The 25,304-nt window shown below is 45.9% G+C and overlaps 1 protein-coding gene across 8 annotated transcripts in view; it reads right to left on the reverse strand.

Annotated features, from left to right (window-relative positions):
* The window catches only part of ADARB2 (adenosine deaminase RNA specific B2 (inactive)), a 381,789-nt gene that overhangs the window by 105,466 nt on the left and 251,019 nt on the right, over window positions 1-25,304 (reverse strand). For 6 of the 8 annotated variants that reach the window (XM_083704834.1, XM_083704831.1, XM_083704830.1 and 3 more), the window contains 2 exons: window positions 20,702-20,788; window positions 8,353-9,260 (listed from right to left, as the gene is read on the reverse strand). In XM_083704834.1, the coding sequence (XP_083560960.1) occupies window positions 8,353-9,260; window positions 20,702-20,788 (995 nt within the window). The remainder of the gene's footprint in view (window positions 1-8,352; window positions 9,261-20,701; window positions 20,789-25,304) is intronic. The other 2 variants (XM_083704833.1, XM_083704837.1) reach the window with 1 other exon arrangement.

The raw sequence follows: 25,304 nt of genomic DNA on the forward strand, positions 1-25,304 counted from the left end.
GGATGTAGTCCTGTAGTTAAAATGTCTCTTATTGACTGCTGCACAGGACCAAAGAGACACTAGAATATTTCCCTGACCGGCTGCACAAACACTCTGGAGTGCTCCATTGTTGGGATATTTTTTTTGTGTGTGTCTTACTCTTTCAGTCTTTCCCAGCGAGCTGAACATGAAAACATCATGTTCATGTTCGTCAGGAACACCACAAGAGGGAGTCAGAACTCAGTGGTAGCTCAAAGCTGCCTGCTGCTCTGCATTCTGGAAATGAAAAGCTGTTAGAATAAATTTGAAGCTTCCTTGATGTGCACTGAATGCCAGCCATAAATAGATAAAGAATGCAATTTTGGAACGGATGCCAGCAGCAGGCCAGCTCCAGCAGAGGAGTTTTGCACGGGACCCAACGAGAGAGAGAGAGAGAGAGAGAAAGAGATAGATAGAGAGAGAGATGGATGTTCATACAGGCTGCACACTCATATCCCATAGCCCTGCCTGGGGGGACAGGGCACACTCTCTTATCTGGTGTAAAGTAGATCATAATGAAGCCTTTATAAACAATATGGGGGAGGGGGTGCAAGCCGAAGAGCCGCTTTAATGAGGGCTGGCAGGATTCTGAAGCGCAGCCCCTTCTCACCTTCTCGCAGAGCTGGACAAAAAAGACCCGAGGAGTCTCTGATGGTTGTAAAAGTGGCTGCTTTGAAAGACATCTTTATGAGATGATGACTCTGGACTGAGACTCCAAGCTTTCATCTAATAAATAGTCTTGCTCCTTGGCTCGAGATGTAATAATGTTTCCGAACAAGCCCCTCTCACAATAATGCCTCAGAGCAGTAATAATTCACTACCCAATTGGTGGACAGATCCTTGCCATCAACTCCCTGCAGAGGAGAGGTTGCTCTAAATGAGGAAACAAGTCAAAGTTAGCAGGAGCCATAATGGGCCCCACTATGTTCAAGTGAGATGGCACTCGCTATCTTCAAGTGAGGCAAAACTTGTTTGAGCTGAGCCGTGCTTTGGAACAATGGATGCAAGCTTTAGAGGCACACAAAACTCTTCTTCGGAAGACGTGGCTCGCCCCAGGCAGGCAAACAAATAAATACTTTTAAAAAGGGAGGGAATCAATTCTGCTTTTTTAAAAAATGCTGATCTGTCTAACTATGTTCCCTGCCTTTTCAAAAAAAAACAGAGGTTGGTGGTGACTTCTAAGCATATCATCCAGCCAGGGTAAGAAATGCATGAGTCCCATTAATTTTCAAAGGGGGATTCTAAACATCTCACATTAAAATAAATGGTGCTTAATTGTGGTTGGATTAAGAATAAAGCCACTCCCGACATAAGGGGGGGGGGTTTGCGGGCTCATGCCCCACCTACATCCTCGCGGGGCTGGCTGCAGCCCTGCGGGACTCTGGAATCCCGGGATTCATCATTCAGCGTGCCAGCCAATCAGCTGGCGGCGGGGGCAGGCTTAGTAGAGTTCATTTAAGGCCGGGGCAGCCCGTGCTCTCCCTTTTCTTTCTTTCAGCCAGCTGCAGTTTCCCACCCACCCACCCTTTAGGTTTTCATTTGGACTTTGCTATGGACTTCGGTTGGTCGCCGCAAGGGGCCTGGTAGGAGTTTTTCCACTTGGCTAATTGGCATTATTTTGGAAGCCACTTGGTTTTTTCGCCTACCTCATAGCAAAACGTCACAACACCTTTGGTTTGGGTGGTTAGGCATTGGCAGAGGTATTATTATGCAAACTAAGGCCCATCCAGTTCAGCATCTCAAAGGCCAACCAGATGTCTATGGGAAAACCCACAAGCAGAGCCTGTGGGCAACAGCCCTCTCCTCTCTTTTAACATCCAACAACTGATATTCAGAGGCATAGTTGGCCTATGATGTCAGGCCCAGAGGCCCCAGCTGGAACACTAAGTTCCCAGCATTTGCCAAATCAGTTCTGTTAAGTTAAATTCATGGAAGGTAAGGCTATCGGAGGCTGACTATACCTTTGAATATCAGTGAATCAGTGCTAGATCAAGTGATTTTTTAAGAAGCTCCTGTTGTTATAACAGGAGAAATGAAATGAATGGTGCATGACTTTAGATGAGGAGCTTCACAAATTCATTGGAACTCTCTTATCTACAAGAAATTGCAGGCTGGGTTGTAAAAGTTTGTGCCTTTAAGAAAAATCTGGCTTATTTTACAGTGTCAGCCTTTTAAGCCTTACTCTTAGGAAATGCATAAGGTTTAATTACTGACGACAGAAGCACATTTAGAATGATTCCAATGGTTTTGTTTATAAAGCTCTGGGATTGTTTTACTTAATTTTATACCCTGGGTAATGAAAACTAGCTTGTATATTTCTTTTAATTAAAAATTGCTACACACCAATCTATAACTTAGGGCAATCCTATAGAAGAAATTAAATGAAGAAATCAGTCTCCTTAAGGCTTAAAAGGACTGAGTAACCAGCACTCACTCTAGCACTGATGCATGGGCTTTTAAAGCTGGTGAGATAGCTAAAATGCATGCTAATGAGCTGCAAAAGTGGGTAAGGCTGTGAGAGAATGAAAGGCTTTAATTAAAACCACTAATTTTTATTGATATTTGTCTCTTTTACCTGAGAGGAGGGACAGCAATTTTTGACTTTAGCACTTATCAGCGATTGGTTCTGCACGATTTTTGCTGCCAGGATAGAATGAACGGTGATCTGATGAACTGTGTTTCAAGGCCTTTTCATGATATTCACATATTGTGAGTGTGTATGTGTGGCCTCACCCAGAACACATGTAAAATCTCCTTTCTCTTCCCATCTCCTAAAATATGCAGTGCTACACTCTTCTGTCTCAAGTTGTTTAGTCTCAGGAATATTTACCAGGAATGTGTGAAACCCCCAGAAGGAGTTGTTTTGAATGCTGTTTTGCCATTCCTGATGATTGCAGTGGCAGCAGTGAGCTGAGGTTCCTGGATTAGGCAAATTCATTGAGGAGAAGACTACTGATAGCTACTAGCCATCATGACTATGCTCTGCATGCGCTGTTGGAGACAGTGGCTAGAAACCACTATAGGCGAGAGTGCCCTTGTGCTCCTACAACCAGTGGCGGAGCAAGCTGATTGGGCGTCTACCCTGCGTAAAGGGGCGGGGCCACCCTGTGCAAAGGGGCGGGGCCAGCCAGGGCAGGATGCTTCACAGGGCCTCCAAGGAGTCTGCCTGCCTCCTCCCACTCAGCCGCCCTACAGCTGAAGGGAATGTGGTGGGTGGACCATTTGGGGCAGCGCGGTGCCCTAGTTACTGCGTCATTCCCAGGAGAGACACGTGGCTCAGGCGCGCTGCAGGCCCCGCGGTGAGTGCTGCCCAGCATTTTGCCACCTCCCCTCAGTGGTGACACCTGGGGTGTCCCGCCCTTACCACACCCCACTTCCTCCGCCCCTGCCTACAACCGAGGTAATTCTGAGGAAAGTTGTATGTATGGCACTGAGACATGGGGGTATACCAGTGTATCTACAGTGGTACTCTGGGTTACAGACACTTCAGGTTACAGACGCTTCAGGTTACAGACTCCGCTAACCCAGAAATAGTACCTCAGGTTAAAAACTTTGCTTCAGGTTGAGAAGAGAAATCGTGTGGCGGCGGCACGGCAACAGCGGGAGGTCCCATTAGCTAAAGTGGTACCTCAGGTTAAGAGCAGTTTCAGGATAAGAACAGACCTCCAGAACGAATTAAGTTCTTAACCCGAGGTACCATTGTATTTTGGAAGTGGTGCAGAATTCCTTTATGAGAATTATATCAACTTCAAGTGCCCCAGTTTTCCAGGAAAAGTCCCAGAATTACAAAAACCATCCTGGCTTCTGAATTGATCCTGGAATGTCCCCGTTTCCCCTGTCAGTGCTGCTAGCACTGAGTTCAGGGAAGAGGATGAGCCGGACTTGTACCAGGCGGCTACGAGGGAGCATCCCATGGCCACTTGGGCAGCTCTTGCTATGACTCTTTTATGGGCAAAAACTGGACCAATCTCTATGGAAACTTGCGCTCATGTTACACTTGCCTCTTATTGTCAGAAGCTTGTTTTCAAGAATGACTCCTGCCTGCCAAAAAAATGCTTTCAGGTACAACTGCAAAGTTTAGCCCAATTGTTTTGAGTAAATATTGTCAGAAGTATCCTACACGTTTATGGGATTAGCACTGGAGCTTTACTTTCTTCTTCTACTAGAGCTAAGCAGATGTTTAGGGAGAGAATTCACCTCCATTCTAAGCGATTTGTATTCAGTTGCACAAATGTCTTATTCTTATCGGTATCTATTATACAGAATGACATTTGGCCTGGAGAATTATTTTATAATCCTTACTGTTGCTTCTTGAAGAAAACCATCTACAGCCTTGCGTCTCCAATATATGCCCTCTGCTTTCTTGGATGGGAAGTTTAATGACATTCCAGCTTGCCAAAGACTCTGTTATTTGTGAGTCCGGCGAGATGGAGGATGTCTCCCATTGCCTGTTAAGCTGCCCCTTATATGAGCACCCTAGGCACAATTATCTTACTTGTATCCTCCAGTCTCTGTCAAACAGACCCATCCTAGACCAGATATATGCCGTGCTTGCAGGCAAAGGCATATTCATTACCATCCGAGTAGCAAAATTTGTCTGGCAGCCAGGAAAACATGACCCAGGTTCCAAAAACCTTAGGTAAGCGGGTGAGATGTGATTCTGGTTTAGTGTATTTTTAACTGTAGTGTGTTATTTACATTGGGGGAGGGAGTACCCCCCCAAATTTTCTTTTGTATACATGTCCATCAGCTGAATATGTCAGAACACCTATTTGCTGTATTTGTATTGTGGTAGCCTATTACATGTCTATTTATTTCTTATCTAAGACATTTATGTACTGCTTAATCATTAGCATTTCTGAATGCATTGTATATAGCAACACACTACACAGAAAATGAAGCAATAAAACAAGTGTGGCAGTAGCATCTACACTTTGGAATTCCCTATCTATTGATATCAAACAGGGGCCTTCACTCGACTCTTTTTAGCACCTGCTAAAAACATTCCTATTTAGACTAGCCTACCCAGATGCTTATACGGGACGCAGGTGGCGCTGTGGGTAAAACCTCAGCGCCTAGGGCTTGCCGATCACATGGTCGGCGGTTCGAATCCCTGCGGCGGGGGGAGCTCCCGTCTTTCAAACCTAGCAGTTTGAAAGCACCCCAAGTACAAGTAGATAAATAGGTACCGCTTTATAGCGGGAAGGTCAACGGCGTTTCCGTGTGCTGCGCTGGTGCTGGCTCACCAAAGCAGCTTCGTCACGCTGGCCACGTGACCCGGAAGTGTCTCCGGACAGCGCTGGCCCCCGGCCTCTTAAGTGAGATGGGCGCACAACCCTAGAGTCGGACACGACTGGCCCATACGGGCAGGGGTACCTTTACCTTTACCTTTACCCAGATGCTTAGAAAGCTGAGGTAATTTTAATCTGTTTCGGCAGGTTTTTAAGTATGGCTGTAATTTCCCCCCTAAATTTTATTGTTTACCCTTTTGTAAAACGATTTGATTCTTTACAACCAAGCAGTGTACAAGTTTTATGAAATAAATTAATAAATGAAAATGTTACTATTTATACACCGCCCATCTGGCTGGCTTGCTCCAGTCACTCTGGGCGGCTCCCAATACATATAAAAACATAACAAAGCACCAGACATTAAAAACTTCCCTAAACAGGGCTGCCTTCAGATGTCTTCTTTAAGTCAGGTAGTTGTTTATTTCCTTCACATCTGGTGGGAGGGCGTTCCACAGAGCGGGTGCCACTACCAAGAAGAACCCTCTGCCTGGTTCCCTGTAACTTCACTTCTCGCAGTGAGGGAACTGCCAGAAGGCCCTCGGAGGTGGACCTCAGTGTCTGGTCCGAATGACAGGGGTGGAGATGCTTCAAGTAAACAGGTATCACGCTTGGGAGAGAGTTCCACAGTTGTGGGCCCACCAGCACTGAATGTTTGGCTTTTAGAGGTTATGAGCTATGCATCTGAGCCATGAGGAAACACTAACAGAGGCTCCCCCCCTCCATATCTCAGTGATTGGGCCAGGATATAAGGGGTCAGGTGGTCCTTAGGTTATCCTGGACCCAAGGTCCTATAAGAACCTTGTAAATTAATACCAGAGTCTTGAACATGGCCCAGTGATCTATGGGCAGCCAGTGCAAGCTTTTAAGCACCAGGGTTATGTGCTAGTGGTCATCTGCCCCCATCAAAAGTCAAGCATTTTGCACCTGCTGAAGCAAGAGTAGCTCCACAAGAAAGTTTCATTCATAAACAATATTCCCAGTCTAGGCCTGTGTCCCGATTGTGTGCACTCTAACTTATTTACCTTTACCTTAAGCAGTGTAAAAGCACAGCCACTGAGGTATGCCCTCGCTGTATCTCAAAATGCTTGCATGTGTCTTAGGTCCGCCGATGGCACTTTGCTCATATTGCCTTAAGCCAAAGCCCTTCATGTGAATGTTTCTGCCTTTGCCCTAGCCGTTGTTCACTCTCCCCCAGCCCCAGTGTGGGGACTGTTTTATTTGACTACTCAGCTCCACATGGTTATTTGATAAGCCTTGATCTCTGTGCTGGGAAACAGGACAGAAAATACCCAGCATCCTTGTTCAAAACCAGACATGCCTACAGCCCACACATGTGTGAGTCCGCAGTTTGTTCAATATATTTAAAAGCAGAACAAATGTACAAAGGGGACTGGACTCTCAAGACAGCCCATTTGCTTTACCATCATGAGAGTGAGGCAAAAATAAAAGAAAATACACATTAGCAGCACACCAGGCAAAGAAGAGTTGACCTGGAGTTAGAGATGTCAGAGAATTCTGCCGTAAACACAAATGGGAACAGAAATTTGCAAGTTCACCTGAGGTCAGGAACAGAAACCACACAAGTGAATATGAGCAGTACTTGCTATTGTTTGGGGTCTTCTAAGTCCACAAATTTTATGTAAAGAATTACATAATTTTGTGCATTGCTTTTGACGTTTCCCTTCCACCAATGGTTTCTGCCATCATGGGCAGCAAGACAAATAACAAGTTTTAGTGGAAGCTGAATTGTAGCAGAACGGAAACAGTGTTGACTGTGATGAACAGATGAAGGGGTGGAAATTGCTTCCTCTTTACATTCCTATCTGCAAGGCAAAACTGCTCACCATACAACCCCTCTCCACAGCACACTGATCTCATCATGCACAGCAGCAAGCGAAACATATGACTGTATAGCTCTCTCCTAAGAAAATGATTTTTGGGGGTGAAGGTATGGATTCCAAATCCCATTTTTAACTCTTGAAGTGCCAACTTACAATCCTGTTCCGAAAATATGCAAGAACAACCAACAGCAATAAACGAGAAAGACTTCAGAGACAGCCCATACGAAGGTCAGGGAGAGTACGTACAAGTGCCCTATCTTTCTCCAACCGCTCTCTTCAAAAGGTGAAGGAAAACAAAGGAAATCCCACTTGTATGGGAAATCTGGCCAAAGTACAATAAGACATGGCAGAAATGAGAACTGTGGGTCACATTGAACAGAGAAGGGAGGCGACGAAATCCAGGCCTACTAAATCTTTCTACAGCCTTCTAACCAATCAAGACATATATATTTCACATTACTATCTGGAAAACACGAGACTCCTTGAAACTAGCAGCATTTCCCAAATGTGAGAACAGAAGCCTGTTCAGCTTGTTATCTGTGATTCAGCAGTCATAAACGTCTGCTGTATATTTTTGCTTTTTTTATGTGTGTCGGTCCACATAAAACATATAATCAGCAAGACACTGTAGAGATATTTTCCTTTCTCTCAGTCAGACATTTGACAACCACACACAAAGATCTTTAAGCTTTGCCAGAAGCAGAATTGTCTGGGGATGAGATCGTGGCGGGGAGAGGCATGTTGTGCACCATGGGTTATTTTTAAGAATGATGTCCCCTTTATCTCTAAACACAACTTGATAGAATAAAAAACAAGGGCGCCGCATCATAATGCTACTTTTGGTTATTCCCTTAAGAAACACTACACCCTGACAACAACGAAAAAAGAAGAAAAAGAAGCAGATCTCTGCCTTCATTACATGCAATTGTGTTACAATCTGTGCTTGAAATATTGACGGTCCTTCAAATTTCTGTACTCTCTGCTGCCTCTTTAGAAAATAAGCCATATTATGGCTCTTAATGAGGTAATAATGGAAGCATATGCAAAGGTCTTTGTGTGCGGCTTCTGTGAGAAGATGGGTTTTACTTACTTCATGGTGAGGAGAGCATTCTGATAAAGTCACCATATAGGGCTAGAACAACAAATCACATTAATCTCAAAGAACTCCTTCAGCTGGGCGGTGGCTACCTGAGAGTTCTCACCTGTGGCAAATGATTACATTTACTCCTGCTGGGAATGTGACTGGGCAGCCGAATGTTAAAGAGGGCTTGTAGCGCAGCCTGTGCTGCTTGACCTTTAGCCAGCTTCTTGCTACGTCCCGAGCCTTCAAATGTTCTCCCATCCACTCTTACAGCCATCACAAAACTCTTGATGTGCTGCTTCTCCACAGTCTCCGAAAGGCAGACGTACCTCAGTCCTGACCGCAACTCATTGAGCAACACCACTGGGTTCTTTTCGCTCTCAGCGGCGGACGCCATCTTGCGCTTGTTTTGTTTGGTGTGGCCCATTAAGTCCAAGGTGTGGTATAGCAACCTCCCGTGCCGGTAGGCTGTAGAAAGCAGTTCATTATTAACTGGGTTGTAGACCGAGAAGTCCTTACTGTGCGTCGATGGTTCAAACTCCTTGAACAGAGTGTCTGGAAAGTCCGCCTGGTCCGACGTAAAGTCTGTGGAAGGGTTGAAACAATTCCCCATGGCAAAGTGAGCTTGACATGCATTGGGGAACTGAACAAAAGACTTGAGGGCAAGTTCTGCAGCCCTCATTTTGGCCTTCTTTTTCGTTGGTCCAGTGCCTTCAAATGTCAGCCCATTTACTTCCACGGCAACTGCAAATACTGGTGCATGGACAGGGCCTGTCTGGGAGACCATTTTATACTGTAAACCTGGCTTAAGTTCATGTAGTTGAACCAGGGCGTTCTTTGGCGTTACTGACCACGAGACTTTCTTCCAGATGAGCTGGAGTTTGCAGAAGTGTCCGTTGTTGCCCTCTTCTAGAGGCCTTTTCCTTTTGATACTGGAAGCGCCCACCCTTGACCTATCGTTAGAGGTGATTGGATGATCTTCTAGGTTGCCAATGTTACGATTCTCCTTTACTTCTGCACTGCTCGTACCTGTTTGAAAAAGGAAAGAGAAAGTCCGCCAACATTATTGGTGTCTTTGTGAAATCAAAGAATAAGAGAGTGAAAAAGAGAGTTCACCAATATATTTATGAATCAATATGGGAAGACCTCATTTGGGGAGTTGGTGAGGATTTCCATCTTTATTATAGCTACTTGATTACGACTTCTCTTCCCCATTTTTTAAAAAATGATCAACATGACAAGCCCCCAGTTGAATAGCTTATGATCTGTCTATGTGGAGTGGAGAAAAGTGAAGAGAGATATTTTCCCTCCCTCTCTTGGGAGGGAAATCTTGGAGCCATCTAGAGAAGCTGGTGGGATATTCAGGTCAGACAAAAGGAAGGACTCCTTCACATAGCACAGTTGTCATGGAACAGGCATCCCCAAACTCGTTCCTCCAGATGTTTTGGGACTACAATTCCCATCATCCTTGACCACTAGGTCCTGTTAGTTAGGAATGATGGGAGTTGTAGTCCCAAAACATCTGGAGGGCCGAGTTTGGGAATGCCTGTCATAGAATCATATAGAGTTAGGAGGGACCCTGAGAATCATTTAGTACAGCCCACTGCAATGCAAGAAACTTTTGCCCAACATGGGGCTTGAACCCATGACCATGAGATTAGGAGTCTCATGCTCTACCAACTGAACTATGCTCCCATAGTTAAGCTATGGAAGTCACTACCACATGGTAAGATAAGGCTATTAAGTGTCTATGAAAATAAGGCTACTAAGTCTCCTCTGAGTACCAGTTGCTTGGAAACAACAGTGGGCGAGGGCTGATGCTTTCACACCTTGCTTGTGGGCTTCCTATAGGAATCTGGTAGACTACTGCAGGAAGGAGGATTCTGGACTGGGCAGGCCTTTGCTTTGATCCATCAGGCTCTTCTGTTCTTACAGACTTCACACTGCAGCCATTTTAAATCACTCCACATGGTCACCTAATGAGCTCCATGCTTCAGTGCAGTAGTCTCCAATGTGGTGTCCTCTAGATGTTTAGGTCTGTGATGACCACGATTGATGGTAGATGGAGTCCAAAATATCTGGAGGGCATCAGGTTGGCGAAGGCTGCTTTAGTGTGATTTGAACCTGGATTTTCCTAGTTCTTCCTACTATACCGTGCTAACTCTGAATTTATTAACTTTGAATCTCCTGGCCTTTGGGGCTGATTTGGAAAATGCACTGCTTAAAAAACGAAGAACAACCAACCCAATGTACCTTCACAGGGATGATGTATTTCTTTCTACACTAACTTTAAACACACAGTCTTCCACCAACCACACGCACATATGGATGCAACCTATTTTGCTCCCAGACATATTTGTCTACAGGAAAGCAGGGCAGGTCCTGAAATTCATATCTCTCCCCTCTCTTCATCTAATAGGTTTTTACAGACTCAATTATCGTACATAATGATATTGAAGCTGGAAAGCATGGAGAGAAAGATAGTTCTTGTTTCACACTCTGTTCAGGTTTGAAAATAATTTGTATTGATTCTGCACCACTGAATAAGAAAACACAGGGGGTTATTTGTATTTATAATTCATATTGCCTTTTCCAGACTCTGTTCCCCCCCAACTTACTTTCATGACGCTGGTTGCATGGCTTTGTGAACATAAAAAAGTATTCTTAGGCCTCCACATGCATTCATGAACTCATAGAGTTCTGATAATGTAAAGTAAATAATTCCCTTTGAGATTGGAAAGTTTTCTCACTGCTCTTGCTTCAAATCTGTGCAGAGTAATATCCCCTTGTGATTGTAGAAAGATCTGCCCAAACTTGCTCTTTACTATTTATAAGGCGTTTTGTAGGGTTTAAATCAGCTCACAGAATCAGGCCTTGCAAAATGACTTGTGCATAGTGCAATGACATGTAGCCATGTGCTGTTTACTATCATGTGTAAACAAAAGCCACGGGTTGCAGGCAACAAACACATCACAATTCCTCCTGCAATAACTGCATGCAGTCCCAATGTGCAAACACCTCTCACATCCCTCCCCCAACAGGTTGAAGTGAAAAACTGGGACACGAGTCTTCCAGGACCATGCTCCCCTGCAAGTCACGTGACCTGCGCGAGATTGCAGCCCCAAAGAAAGCTCATTTTCCTGGGCGAGATTGCATGCTCTCATGTGAAAAAATGGGGTATGCTCTTATAAGAACATGAATAGGACCTGTTGGACAAGGCCAATGACCCATCCAGTCCAGCAGTGGCCAACCAGGTGCCCATGCGTGAGGCTACCCACTTTTATCCCCAGGGAGCGGACCTGAATGAAGAACTCATGGGGACCCAGTCAGATTCACCCCAACCCTCCAGGCCTGCCTGCCATTGGTTAATCTGGCAGACGGGCTTGATTCAAACTTTTTCCACCAGAGGGAGAGGGCTGTTACGTCTCCCTCCAGCTGGAGGACCAATGTTGAGGTTTCCATGGCAGCAGGCTGGCCCCATTCTGCAACCTCATGTTACAGGAAGGTAAGCAGTATTCCCAGCAACTGGCCTTCATTGGCCTCTGCCAGTGGATGTAGAAAATAGCCATCGCGAGATGCTTGTGTCTCCCTCATTACTGACTTTCAAGAGGTATTTGTTTTAATTTGTTATCGACTTCCGAAAACAAAATGTTGCTATTGACGGCTAAAATGGTTTTATTGCCTTTTCAAAACTATTACTGTGGTTGTTAGCTGCCTTGGGTAGGCTCTTTAGAAAGGAGGAATATACATGGGGTTGATCGATTTGATTTGATTGATTGATCTGAGCCTGAGAGTGGACTGGGCTGCTGCTATCAGGAGACTGAGCAGAAGAATGTGACTGTAGCCTCCACAACAAGGAACTGGATGCCTAAATCTCAACTTCAGAAGAAAACTAAGGCTGAACAACAACAACAACAACAACAACAACAACAACAACAATTTATTTATACCCCGCCCATCTGGCTGGGTTTCCCCAGCCACTTTGGGTGGTTTCCTACACAATATTAAAATACAATAGTCTATTAAACATTAAAAGCTTCCCTAAACACACATTCAGCAAGATGAGGTAGTAGAACGAACTATACCATTTCAGGTAATGGTTAGGGAGCATCATTTTCTGACTTGCTCCACATTGTAACAAGACAAAGCAAATTCCTCTGTGTAAAAAGCCCAGTTGAGGCAATAGTTCCTTTACCAGTTTTTACCAGTTTTCTTCTGGCAGTCTCTTTATCCCTATTTTACCAGTTTTCTTCTGGCAGGGAACATTTTAATGTGGGAGAGCATTTTTTATAAAGGACCTCCCCCCTCCCCCGAAATCTGAAGTGGTACAGTTTGTTTTACCACTCAGGACTTGATCTCATTTTACCAGATATATAGACCAGGTCTATCATTTCATGTTCGACTGCAGAAATGTTTTGTCCCTTCATCTTGGTTTTATTTCATTTAGCAGCAGGAGACTGAGCCAACAGTGAAATGTATTTAGCTGTGCATTTGTGAAATTTCATCTTAGGTGCCTCTGTTATTGCTCTCTCGTATTATTCTTCTGTCACTGAGGAATATTCCTCCTAGGTGTCTCTATTCTTTTTCTATTATTTTCTCTCTCCCCCTCTCTCTCACTCATGCACCTCCCCATTCAATTCCCGTTTCTGGTCATTATGCATGGTGGTGTTAACCCGTGGATCATGAAGTGCTATTGAGGACTATTTATAATGTGCCACTAACAATGACGTTGCCTTTGTCTCTGGGTTACAAGGGTTCAGGAGAACCAGCCATCCCTTACTCCATGCTACATCTGAAGTGATATTATTGTGCCTCTCAAAGGTTATTCTGCTGCCCTGCAGCGTGAACTTTGGGGGAGGAAAAGAAAACAAAGGAGTGGTGATCGCTTCGTTATAAATATCTGCAAGCAACACATTCCAGGTAGCCTCCCTTGCAAAGGATAAGGGGTCCTTCGGAAACATGCACCCATTTTACAAAACAACAACAGAGAAAGGTGTGTGTGTGTTTTGCTACAAAATCTTCTCCATTTTGCAAATGTGCACCACAAACTCACCCAGCCACCACACCTAGTCTAATGGTTATAATAGAATGCTTCTCTCAAGCCCGTTTCTGGTGGGGGGAATTTAGGAGGAGGGGATCCTCTTGGCAGCAGAGAAGGCATGTATGGGCAGAAGTGCACCCACATGGGCACCATATTGGCGGCCCCCGAAACAGAGCTTTGTGATGCCTTAAAGATGAACAGATATATGCTGGCACAAGCTTCTATGGGCAGGACACTTCACCAGATGCACAAAACGCTATCCTCAGTTGGCAGGCACAGTGGCATAGCATGGGGGGGTGCAGGGGGGGCCGGCCACACCGGGCGCAACATCTGGGGGTTAGGGTTAGGGTGCGCAAATCCACGGGTTAGGGGGCGCAAATTACTTGCCTTGCCCCGGGTGATGACAACCCACGCTATGCCACTGGGCAGGCATTATAGAAATAGAGCTATTTCCAGTCTGAGCAGGGCCCCAGGCATAGGAGCATTCCCATTCAAATGGTGTGTGCGCATTGCGTCATGTGATCGATTATGTGGGGCAGGGCTTACCTAGGACCCCACAATGTTTTTTTCAAGTTGGCACCCCTGGCCTTAAGCAAGTGGTACTCATTCAGGTCAGAGGGAAATGAAATACAACAGGATGTGACAATTATATGGAAGCTTAAATGTATGGAATCGCTGTGGGGTTGACAATAAAACAAACATCTTGGCATTTGTCAACTAATCCACACCTGTACAGTGGTACCTTAGGTTACAGATGCTTCAGGTTACAGACTCTGCTAACCCAGAAATAGTACCTTGGTTTAAGAACTTTGCTTCAGGATGAAAACAGAAATTGTGCGGCGGTGGTGCGGCAACAGCAGGAGGCCCCATTAACTAAAGTGGTGCTTCAGGTTAAGAACAGTTTCAGGTTAAGAACGGACCTCCAGAACAAATTAAGTTCTTAACCTGAGGTACCACTATACTGCGATTAAAAACCCGTTCTGTGGATTCAGGCCACAGGTGACAAAACTGAATGTCCGGGGGGGGGGGGGGGGAGCAATTTAGCCAACTCATGCCGGTGTCTCCTTCTGAAATTTCTTTGTTCAAAAATGGCCACTTTAAGTTCAGTAACAGAACATCCTGGGAGATTGGTGCTTCCCTGCCCCTCCTCATTTCTGAATATTGCCCCTTTCTGATGTCATTGTGCATCGTCACATGACAGGCTGCACCAAAGGTTCAGCACATGGGGGCCTGCACAAGTGGGGCAGCTTAAACATGCTGCACCAGCCCCCAGGCACAGCTTGCCCCCGATTGTCCTGTGATTTACAAGCCTTCCTAGGTTTAGATTTAACATCAGGAAAAGCTTCCTAACTATAAGAGGAATTAAGCAATGAAATAAGCAGCTTAGAATCAGAGAGTCGAGAAGGATGAGAATGCTACTTAGTCCAATCCCTTCCTGCAAAGGAGAACCATTCTTATGTTGGCAGACCAAACTGTGCCCAGTCTCATCTGCGATGAGGTGCACTGCTCCACATATCTCAAGCAAGTGTGGACAAAGCTCGGAATCGTTAGGTGAGGAAACTGGATGCCTGAGTAGATATCTGCTATGTGACCTCCCTTCCCACGGGAGGCACATTCCTTAAGGCTCCACCAGCCTACATTGGCCATCTAGTAGCCTTGACTGGTCAACCTTCTCCAGGGGGTTGCACTGTCTGTCAACTTCCTCCTCCTTAGCCTCATTGTTGCTCTTCTAGAACTCAGAGAGAATGATGGAGACAAAACAGGTCTTAGTTGGCTGCTCCTGCCATTGGTCCTGGCTCCATATTTCATGGGCTCTGGCTCTATCTTCCATTGATCTTTCTGCCTTTTGCCCTACCAGTTCCAACGCTCGCCAGCCACCATTGACTCTTCCTTGCCACACAACTACTTCTCCCACACAAGCACCTGGCAAATGGAGAGCTGTACCTGAATGTTCTTGCTAACCATAGGTTACTCTGCATAAAGGTAAAGGTAAAGGTACCCCTGCCCGTACGGGCCAGTCTTGACAGACTCTGGGGTTGTGCGCCCATCTCACTCAAGAGGCCAGGGGCCAGCGCTGTCCAGAGACACTTCCGGGTCACGTGGCCAGCGTGACATCGCTGCTCTGGCGAGCCAGAGCCGCACACGGAAACGCCGTTTACCTTCCCGCTGGTAAGCGGTCCCTATTTATCTACTTGCACCCGGAGGTGCTTTCGAACTGCTAGGTTGGCAGGCGCTGGGACTGAGCAGCGGGAGCGCACCCCGCCGCAGGGATTCGAACCGCCGACCTTTCGATCGGCAAGTCCTAGGCGCTGAGGCTTTAACCCACAGCGCCACCTGCGTCCCATAGGTTACTCTGCATACTAGCAGTCTAATCAGAAATTGGCACCCTTTGCTCGCTTGCTTTTTTTTACAGAGAAACAAAACAGATGCAAAACCAAAGAGTCGTTAGCAAACTTGACTTTGGGAGTGCATTCCTTCCCAGGTCAAGGATGACACCGGGATATCTCCCCTTACAAGGAAAAGTCTCAGAAGCAAGTGCAAAGATTCTTTAGCTTTAGTTTCTTAGAGGCTCCATAAAGTCACTTCCACCTCCAGGAGCTGCTTTTGGATGTCGGGAAGCTGGAACGGAGTGGGTAGGTGGACAGGAAGCACAAGTGCCTTCCACTTCCTGTTTACATTCCAGGAAGTAAAAAAATGTATGAAATGAAGATGTGAAAATTGAACTCTGTTTCTCCTGCCTCTCCATAGCTTTTGCAAAACCATTCCTGCTGGAAAAGCAATTAATCTTGAAGAAACTGCACAATAGGTGGGTCTAGTCAATTAGGGGAGTGGGGTAATGCCCCACAACTTCCTTTTGCTCTCAGCCAACCCCCACCTGCCTGCCAACTTACTTAGAACCAGTCCAGGGGGTGACAGTGCCTGTTAGACCCCTCCTCCTTAGTCTCAGTATTGCCACCAGAGTTGGCTCTGCTGGTTGTTGGCTCTCACTCCACCTACTTTCTGACCACCAGTCAGCACTGGGGCAATATCTGTATGTGTGTCTTAGTTGATGAAAGGAGACAAAACCCCAGCATGCTAGATGCTCCAAAAAGGACATTTTCATGTTAAAGGGTGGCATGTGAATTTCCTGCCTTTGGAAATCTAGTGGAAAGAGCTGCATGGATCGGAAGGAAGACCTCAAAGGTATATTTGCAAGTTGCATGAATTGAAATGACACCCTGAAGGCCTGGCATAAAAAGAGAGACATCCTTAGTATTTCCCTTGTGGAAATGTCATTGCAACATTTCTTCCCTGTGTCCCAAAGAAGTCAATTTGGGGAGCTGGGTTGTTTTTTTTTTTTTGCCAGTACCTCGGGTTAAGTACTTAATTCGTTCTGGAGGTCCATACTTGTAATGGTTCTAGGGGTTGCTCGTGCGTAAATCGTCGCCACACCTGGCTGGGTTACCTGGGTGAACCCTTTCTGTCTGGACAGCCTCTCACCCGTGGCTGTCTCAATCGCTGGCAGAATCTGTCAGTGGGCGTTTCTTGAACTTCTTCCAGCAAAGAAGTTCTTTGACGCCTGGTCTCCTCCTACTCTCCCTGCGCGGAAGTCTTCTGCGCAGGGAGGGTGTGGGCAGCGGAGGACCCGTGCTCTCCCCGCTGGTCTCCAGTGAGAAGTCCTGGAGCCTCCTTGCTGATTCCCCCTTCTGCCCCCCTTCTCCACTGGTGCTACGCTGATTTCCTTCCCCAGCAGATGGGCTGCCTCTCCCTACTGGGACCCTCTCCGGCATCCCTCTGGAGCCTTCCCTCCGCCTCTGGCTCCGATGGCAGTTCCCTGACAATACTTAACCTGAAACTGTTCTTGACCTGAAGCACCACTTTAGCTAATGGGGCCTCCTGCTGCCGCCGTGCCGCCACCGCACAATTTCTGTTCTCATCCTGAAGCAAAGTTCTTAACCTGAAGCACTATTTCTGGGTTAGCGGAGTCTGTAACCTGAAGCGTATGTAACCTGAGGTACCACTGTACCTGCCCTACAGCTTTTGTTCTCAGAAGTATTATAGTGAAGCACTGAACTGCGGTGTTGGCTGTTCAGCTTAAACAGCTGCTATTCACGCATCATTATCAGGCTGAAACCTGGACCACAGACACTTCTTTTAGGGCACCCATGAAAGTATCTGTAATCATTTAGGTTCACTGCACTCATAATGCAGACTGGCTTTGTCAGACTGCTGCCAGTGGATTCAAAAAGGCGAATATAGAGACCCTTCATTTCGTGCTGCCAGCTTGCCAATAGCTCTCTGTTTCTCTTTGCCCTTCTCGCACAGAGCGGGCTATTTGCTGCCCATCTGCATCACGTTGAGGACAGAGGGGAAAAGGTTTCACCTCCATCACTTTTTGACATACTCTTGGAAAGAACTAATTTCACTGGAAAGGCAATCTTTGGAAGCTCATGATCACGACAGGACTGGGCTGCAACCCAGCAGCTATATCATATTACCAGAGATGCTGCTGGGTCTGATGAGACTTCTTTATTTTTATTTTTTTTAAAAAAAGCTTTTGCTGGGGATCAGTTGAATAAATGCAGATCTCGGGTCCTGTTTCCAGGATGCTAAATATGTACTCATACACTGAAGATGAATAATGTGCAGTTGTGAACACAGATGTCCACATGCAAGCATCTTCCAAGGCAAGATGCAACATCTATATCTGTCCACCTGGCAGGTCTACAGGAGTTTGTGATAACAAAGATGAACATATTCATGGCGATGGGAATATCCACCTGTCATCGTCCCCCCTGCCCACCATTGGCCCGTCAAGACAACAGTATCAAGTTTATCAAGCCCCCACCATCCATGACAAGTGGCAAAGACATGTTTTCAGATTCAGTTCCAGCTGTTCATCTGCAATTGATCAAACATGGGTTGGGAACTCTTTGGAGAAAAGCGGTTGGGCATCAGGGCGCTTTTGTTGGGAACTTTGTTCCCAAAGTCAAGCAGCTTTGATCAGATGGTGAAAGTACATGAGACCCCACCACCAGCAGCACCACCACCAACCCTGAGAAATTTACTGGTCCTGAAGATCCTTCAGCCTGCCAGCTGCACCACCAGAATACTGCAGGCCAGTTGCCTGGGCTCTTGACTGGATCCCAAAACCTGTTCATCACCCCCACAAAAGCAGAAGTGGGAAGGAGCTGGAAACGTCAGAGGTGCTCATGAAATGGTGAGCTAGCCTCATGAGGCTACCTGTCCCAGGAGGAAGAAGGGGAAGCCTGCTTGAGAACCAGGAAAGACCAGAGCCTCCAGCTCCCCTGGACAATGGGGCAAACTCCAGCATCCCAGCTACCAGCTTCTGTTTGTGATAAGCCAACTGACAGGTTCTTTCATGCCTGCCACTTTTTCAGATCCAGGAGACTGGATAGCAGAGCAGGTGAGCTTCCGAGGGAAATGAGAAGGGCAAATGAGGAAGTCACAAAGCTCTCTCCTGCACACATCAGAGCACCCTGTTGCTGCTGCTCTGCATAATGAAGGAAGTGTTGGCCACGAAAGGTGTAGTTAGTTGCAGCCTTAGGCATACAGAGTCTTGGATTTGTCTGTGAGGCTTCAGAATAGAAAAAGGGATTACTAACATCACAGGGACAAATTTATTCACCCATAATTTCTAAGGGGACAGCCCTTCATAGTTTCCAGCTGGTAAAAAGAGCCATCTGGCAGCTGATGCTGAAATAAACAGAAGTGCATCGTTTGATCGGAGCACGTCCTCCCTCTTCCCCCAAATCCACCAACATGTTACAACAAAAAGGTAAGATGACACTTACAAATTAATGTCTGGGCTGGTGAATATGATAATATGCCACACACTCCCCACCTGGTTCCACTTTCTCTTCATTATTCAATTTTTCTTTCTATCTAATGTGACTTATCTTAGCCTCATATTCCAGCAATCACTGGCAGAGGGCACGACAATGTTCTGGATGCATTAAAATAGGTGCCGGAGAACAGACAGGGAATTGTTTTGTGCATCCTCTTCTCCACTGGGGGCATCATTAGCAGGTGACTCAGGGGGTCCTGGTTCTTTTGCATTGGGTCTTGGATCTCCTGCCTCTTACCCTCTTAAAAAAAGAGAGAAACTTAATTGGAGGAATTCACTGCAGCGCTAAGTTAGCCCCTTAGCAGTGCACTTGTTTTGCTAATGGAATGGCTTGAGCAAGAGAATGTGCACAGACTTCCAAACAGAATGGGCTTGTGTGTCAATAACACTGGTGCCAGTGAATGTGGCAGGACAAGTACAGTGTATAAATCAATTGCCAATTCTCTTTTCTTTCTCTGTTTGTTGTCTCTCTTGTTGCAGAGGCCCAACTGGCCTCCACTAGGAGTTGGGTATTTGGTGTCATCTCTTGAAGACTTTTCTTTTATGCCAACAGGCCTGTGCAGTTGCCCAAAATGTCATTTGAATAACTGGAGGTATCCTATCTTATCTTATCTCTCTCTCTCTCTCTCTCTCTCTCTCTCTCTCTCTCTCTCTCTCCATACACACACATTGTGCTCATTCAATCAGCTTTCCTGAAAGACCAGCTCCATCAGATACCTCCTACCTCTGAACTCTGCCAGCTGGCATTATAAGAACAACTGTTTAAGAATGGGTGCCTGACTTGGATTTCTTCCTCTTCCCTCCCTTTCCCTTGTGTGCCATGTTTTCTTAGATAGTAAGCCTTCGGGCTGGGACTGTAATTGACTGCATATAAGCCACTCCAGGAGTCTTTATGGCAGGGGAAAAAACCATGGGTACAAATGCTCTAAATAATAATCATTACACACACAGAGAGATAAGCACACACAAAATATAATATAAATATACGGTAATACAATTTATAAAACAAACATAATACTGTATATAATATATACACCTCCCATGAGTATAAAATTATGCATTGCCATCATCCTCAATAATTTCTAACTTTATCATGAATAGCCTCTTATCATAAAATGTTTCATTATAACCATAAGAAGAATCTTTTAGGTTTCATCTATTGCCAGATATAGAGCTATCAATTCTTATTCATCTGTTTACTGAAAGGTGTCAGATTCCCAGTTGCAAAGCTTTCTGTAAACAAGCACTATGTGATGAATCCAAAAGACAACATGCCAGGATGCCATAGGTCAGAACCCAATAGGGAAAGAGGATGAAGAACCACACTCCCTTGTTATTGGGTGCCCCATGTAACCAGGGATACACGAGGACCACACAATACCAGGACAATGTCACTTTGATATTCTCTGTCCTGATTTTCTCCTTGGCTGAAATGGTAGTTTGGATGGGCTCTTAGATGACGCGCATTACCAAAATGCGTTTTGTTTTTAAAAAATCTGTACTCAGCCACATACACATATGATACAGAACTTCCTATTGGCTCTACTATTCACCTCAATATGAAGAAGAGAAACTGCTTACTTAAATTGTCTTCGTCTTCCATATTTGCTGCACCAGGACTTAAATACTTGAAGGGTGCGATGAAAGTTGACAAAATGCTTACTTTTTCTGTAACGAGAGGAGGGGGGGGGGAGAGTACATACGTATGAAATGTGTGTCAACCTAGTACCAACATGCTGTGCTCTGATCCCTTGCTGCTCTTGTCCACCCCCTTTCCCCTTTCTACCTTGACCTCCCAAACCATAGATCACTTGCACTGCTGTCTTCACCAAATGCTACGTTGGGATGGTAAGCTCTTAAGAGGCCAGGAACCCTTCATTTTCTGCTTAAGCATAACTGGGGGCTGGGCTCCCGCTAACATCACTTGCCACTCTCCACTGCCATAGAACTTTCTAACCTCCCCAGCTTAGACCTTCCCGTTCGCTACCTCATGCTGTCATTGCAGCCAAGTAGGAAGAAGAATCTGCCCAGCAGAAGGAACAATGTGAGAAGGGGGCCAAAAGCAGTGGTTTGGGGATCTTCTGCCACCTTACTCAGGTTGACTTTTCATCTTAACTGGTTGCAGCAGCAGCAGCAGCAGCAGCAACAGCAACAGCAGACTACCAGGCTAGCTAGCCGATGTTTTTGGCTGTCTTCCTCTTCCCCATACTCCTCCTGGGCTAACTTATCATTCTAATCAATGGTGGCGGCAGAAGATCTTCAAGCTGGCCAGGGAGGAGGTAGGTGAAGGGTAATGTTGCTGACCAGCCTGAGGATCTGGATTCCAGGGTCAAAGGCTCTGGGGCTGGCAGGGGGGGGGGGAACCAGTTGAACAGGTGGTCTGCTGCAGCCTGTTCTAGCTGTTCTTCTGCAAGCAACAGACCCACCCACCACATTGTAGTTCACAGTGCCAACTGCGGCATGACAACAATCTTACATTTTTATTATATGTATAATCTGAAGTGCCATTGGTACTGTAAAGAATAACTGCCCATGGCTAGACACCGTGGGACTTCTGCATTTCTCCAAGTGTAAACTTCTCTTTTGATTTTTCTCTGTTTTAGACAGGACCTTTATATATGCAGAGCTCCCCAGGTGAAACCTGTTAGGATTTGCTGTTGGATCAATCAGCTCACCTCTGTGTCCCTTTATAGATTGCTTCCACCACCTTATGCCCCAATTCCTTCCTTCCACTGGGTGGATGCTAATAATCCCATTAACACAAGACCCTAGTGCAGCATACTCTGCATGTTAAGAATTACCCATATTTGTACTTCAATAGAAAGTGCTAGGGACACAGGTGGCGCTGTGGGTTAAAGCCTCAGGGCCTAGGACTTGCCGATCGAAAGGTTCGAATCCCTGCGGCAGGGTGCGCTCCCGCTGCTCGGTCCCAGCGCCTGCCAACCTAGCAGTTCGAAAGCACCTCCGGGTGCAAGTAGATAAATAGGGACCGCTTACCAGTGGGAAGGTAAACGGCGTTTCCGTGTGCGGCTCTGGCTCGCCAGATGCAGCTTTGTCACGCTGGCCACGTGACCCGGAAGTGTCTCCGGACAGCGCTGGCCCCTGGCCTCTTAAGTGAGATGGGCGCACAACCCCAGAGTCTGTCAAGACTGGCCCGTATAGGCAGGGGTACCTTTACCTTTACCTTTAGAAAGTGCTTGCTTGAGACTGTAGGAGTCTTCATTCATATATTAGTTTAAGCAATGCAGTAATCCTTTTCCATGGAGAGAACAAAGCTGAAGGAAAGTCTCCCTAGCATGCAGCAAGGCGTTATGCCCATGCACCTTACAAAGTCAGCAGCTCAGTTCTGTCGTAATGCCAAGCCATGCTTGGCACTAAGAGAACAAGCCTGGAAAGAGCCTCAGGCTTTTGTCTGACTCCCTTCTTCCCCCACGTGCACCAAAATCCCTTCCTTTCTTAGCTCTGTTGAAAAAGCCATGTGATGTGGAGAGAGTGTGGCTGGGATCATGGAGTCCCGATCCCCCTGTTGCATCGCCATTGGAGGTTGAAAGCCTGCAACAGGCTCCCTTTATGGTTTTAAATCATGGTTATCCAGGGTTCCAAATTGCATGGGGTTGAGCTAGCATTTCCCTGCTCTCCCCACATGCAGTTATCACTATGTGACGGCTGTAACACTTGAATAGAGCCCATGTTTGCAGCCAAGTATCATTTGTAATGAAAGATTAACTTCCTCTGTGGCTCTGTTCAGATGTAATGGTAGGCCATGGTTTGGCGCTATACAGCTGGAAGGAGCCTAAAAGCTCACACATTATTCCCTCCTCTGCTCATGCTTCCTCAACCAGCCCTCCAGATGTTTTGAGACTACAATTCCCATCATCCCTGGCCACTGGTCCTGCTAGCTAGGGATCATGGGAGTTGTAGGCCAAAAACATCTGGAGGGCCGAGGTTGAGGAAGCCTGTTCTACAATTACTTTCCCTGCCCTGACACTTGCTGGAGGAAAACCATAGTTTTGCCATCACACTGAAGTGGTAAAACCATGTTTGTGCTTTCCATGAAAACCAGAACTGTGAATCAGGGTAGTTCAAGAAACAAGGACACTCTATAGCCTTATGGCACCCCCACCCCCTGACCACATTCACTGAAGTGGGAGCTGGGCCATGTCTGCTAGCCCAGCTCTCACCTTTGCATGTGCAACAGACTCCCTATGTGATTGGGGTTCCTGGCCTATGTATGTATAGAAGTCCCTTTCAGAACTTCCACTGAACTGGCAGAGGTTTGGGGTGGGGAGCTAGTGAGTAGGGCCCCACTCCTAATGCCTGGGCAAGGAAATATCTGCCTAGGCCTGCTTTTCGTGGGTTATTCTCTGCCCCACATTGCCCTCGACTAGGGCTGGGGAAGAAATTCAACTCAGTTCGGGTTCATTGGCAAACCTATGCAATTCACACTTTCCCAAAACCATACATGAAGTGAAGCATAGTGAAAACACAGTAAAACATAGAAATTTGCACAGCTCTAAATTTCACTGTGTAGTTCTCCAGACAAGAAATGCACTTCCAGTGGTAATTTGTGCACAGAGATGCAGATATTAGCAAAAAAATGCACATGATATGTATATTAGGAGGAAATTTGCACTAAATCCTGCTGAATTTTCATGAGGAACTTTAAAAAATAATAATCCACAAATTGATGTGGGAATGTGGAAAACTGAACTTAAAAGTGAAACGAGAACCAGAGAGAATGTGAGAGAATCACTTATCCCTAACCTTCCCCATTCCCCCCACTTGTGATCTTTCCCCACTTCGATTTACACCTTGTTCCTTTGACTGTCCTCTAAATTGACTGATAAGGAAGGTCAGGCCTAACAGCCAAGCAGCTAACCCCGTGCCCAGTACCCAGTTTTTAAAAATGGAGAACGCAGTCAGAATGCTAACTGCGATGGAATCAGACATTCAGTGAAACTGAACAAAGTTGAAGAACTTTTCACCTATGCAACCCTCCCCCTCCCCCTTGCCCCTATCAGATTACGTGCGGAGGCATCACAACCTCCCTTAAATCCTCACAGTCTGCTGCTTGCAATGCCTCTGTCTCTACTTTTGAAACAGCCGTGAGATCGAAACGAGAAGATTAATTTTTGCTTCGTGTAAAAAATGTACTCCCAGTTTAGGCAAGGCTGTGGCTAGGTCAATAAAAGACGACAAAAGTGATTGTTTAGTATTTGATCCCAACGGTTTACAAATGGAAGATTCACTGCATCTGGGAGAAGTGGGCGAATGAAAATATTTGCGGAAGATTTGTGGAGGGAGGGTTCCCTTGAGCAAGGGATCTGAGGGAAGAAAAATTGCCCTGTGGACTTGGTGCAGACAAATTATGGGCTCTGAGGAGAACAACGAGAGAGAGGAGGAAAGATCAAGGATGGAAAAATATGAGAAATGGAGAGAGCCAAAATGGACAGATCTGTCAATTCCTCATAAGGACCAGAATAAAAATATATCTTGGTTCAGTGAGTGTATATCTTTGCTGTGTCTGTGTTCATCAAAAGTCAGGCCCCTTAATCCATTTCATACAGCAACATGTTCATGAGCCACAAAGGAGAAGCACCCATTTCCATTCACACAACATACAGTTTAACCTGACGATGGCCATTTCCAGGCATTCTTGCTTGCAATAAAATCCAGTCTCTTAAGTACGTCGCAACAAAGCTTAAACAGCCCTTTCTGCAATATTTATGCTCCTTTTTGTGCTTCATTACTGCTCAGAAAGAGTAGCAGAAGAGCCAAGCTCTTGACCTTTCTGTTCCTGACAGTGACGTTTATCTTGCTTGCTGGATAATTTCCTTCGTTTATCCCCAATTTCCTCTATTCTGCCCAAGCTCCTCCTTCCATCTACTCCTCCAGCTTTGTTTGGTATTTCCTATAATTCTGCCCCCCTAGACTTCTTCCTCGGTGGCTCATGTGCTCATGTAACTAATTTAATTTTCCCATGTGGCAGAGAGGGAGTACAGATGATGTCTCCACGTGTTGGAAATAACAGAGATTTTGATGTAGTCCAACCGGCTGCAATGCAGGAATCATAGCTAAATCACATGTGGTTGGTTGTTAGGCCTCACATGCTAGCTTTGCCCCTGTTGCTGGTAGATCTTGACAGCCTCCAAGGCTCACATATTAGGGCTGCCTGGACATAGCA

The sequence above is a fragment of the Podarcis gaigeae genome (genome assembly GCF_964106915.1).
Source record: "Podarcis gaigeae genome assembly, chromosome: 12".
NCBI lineage: Eukaryota > Metazoa > Chordata > Lepidosauria > Squamata > Lacertidae > Podarcis > Podarcis gaigeae.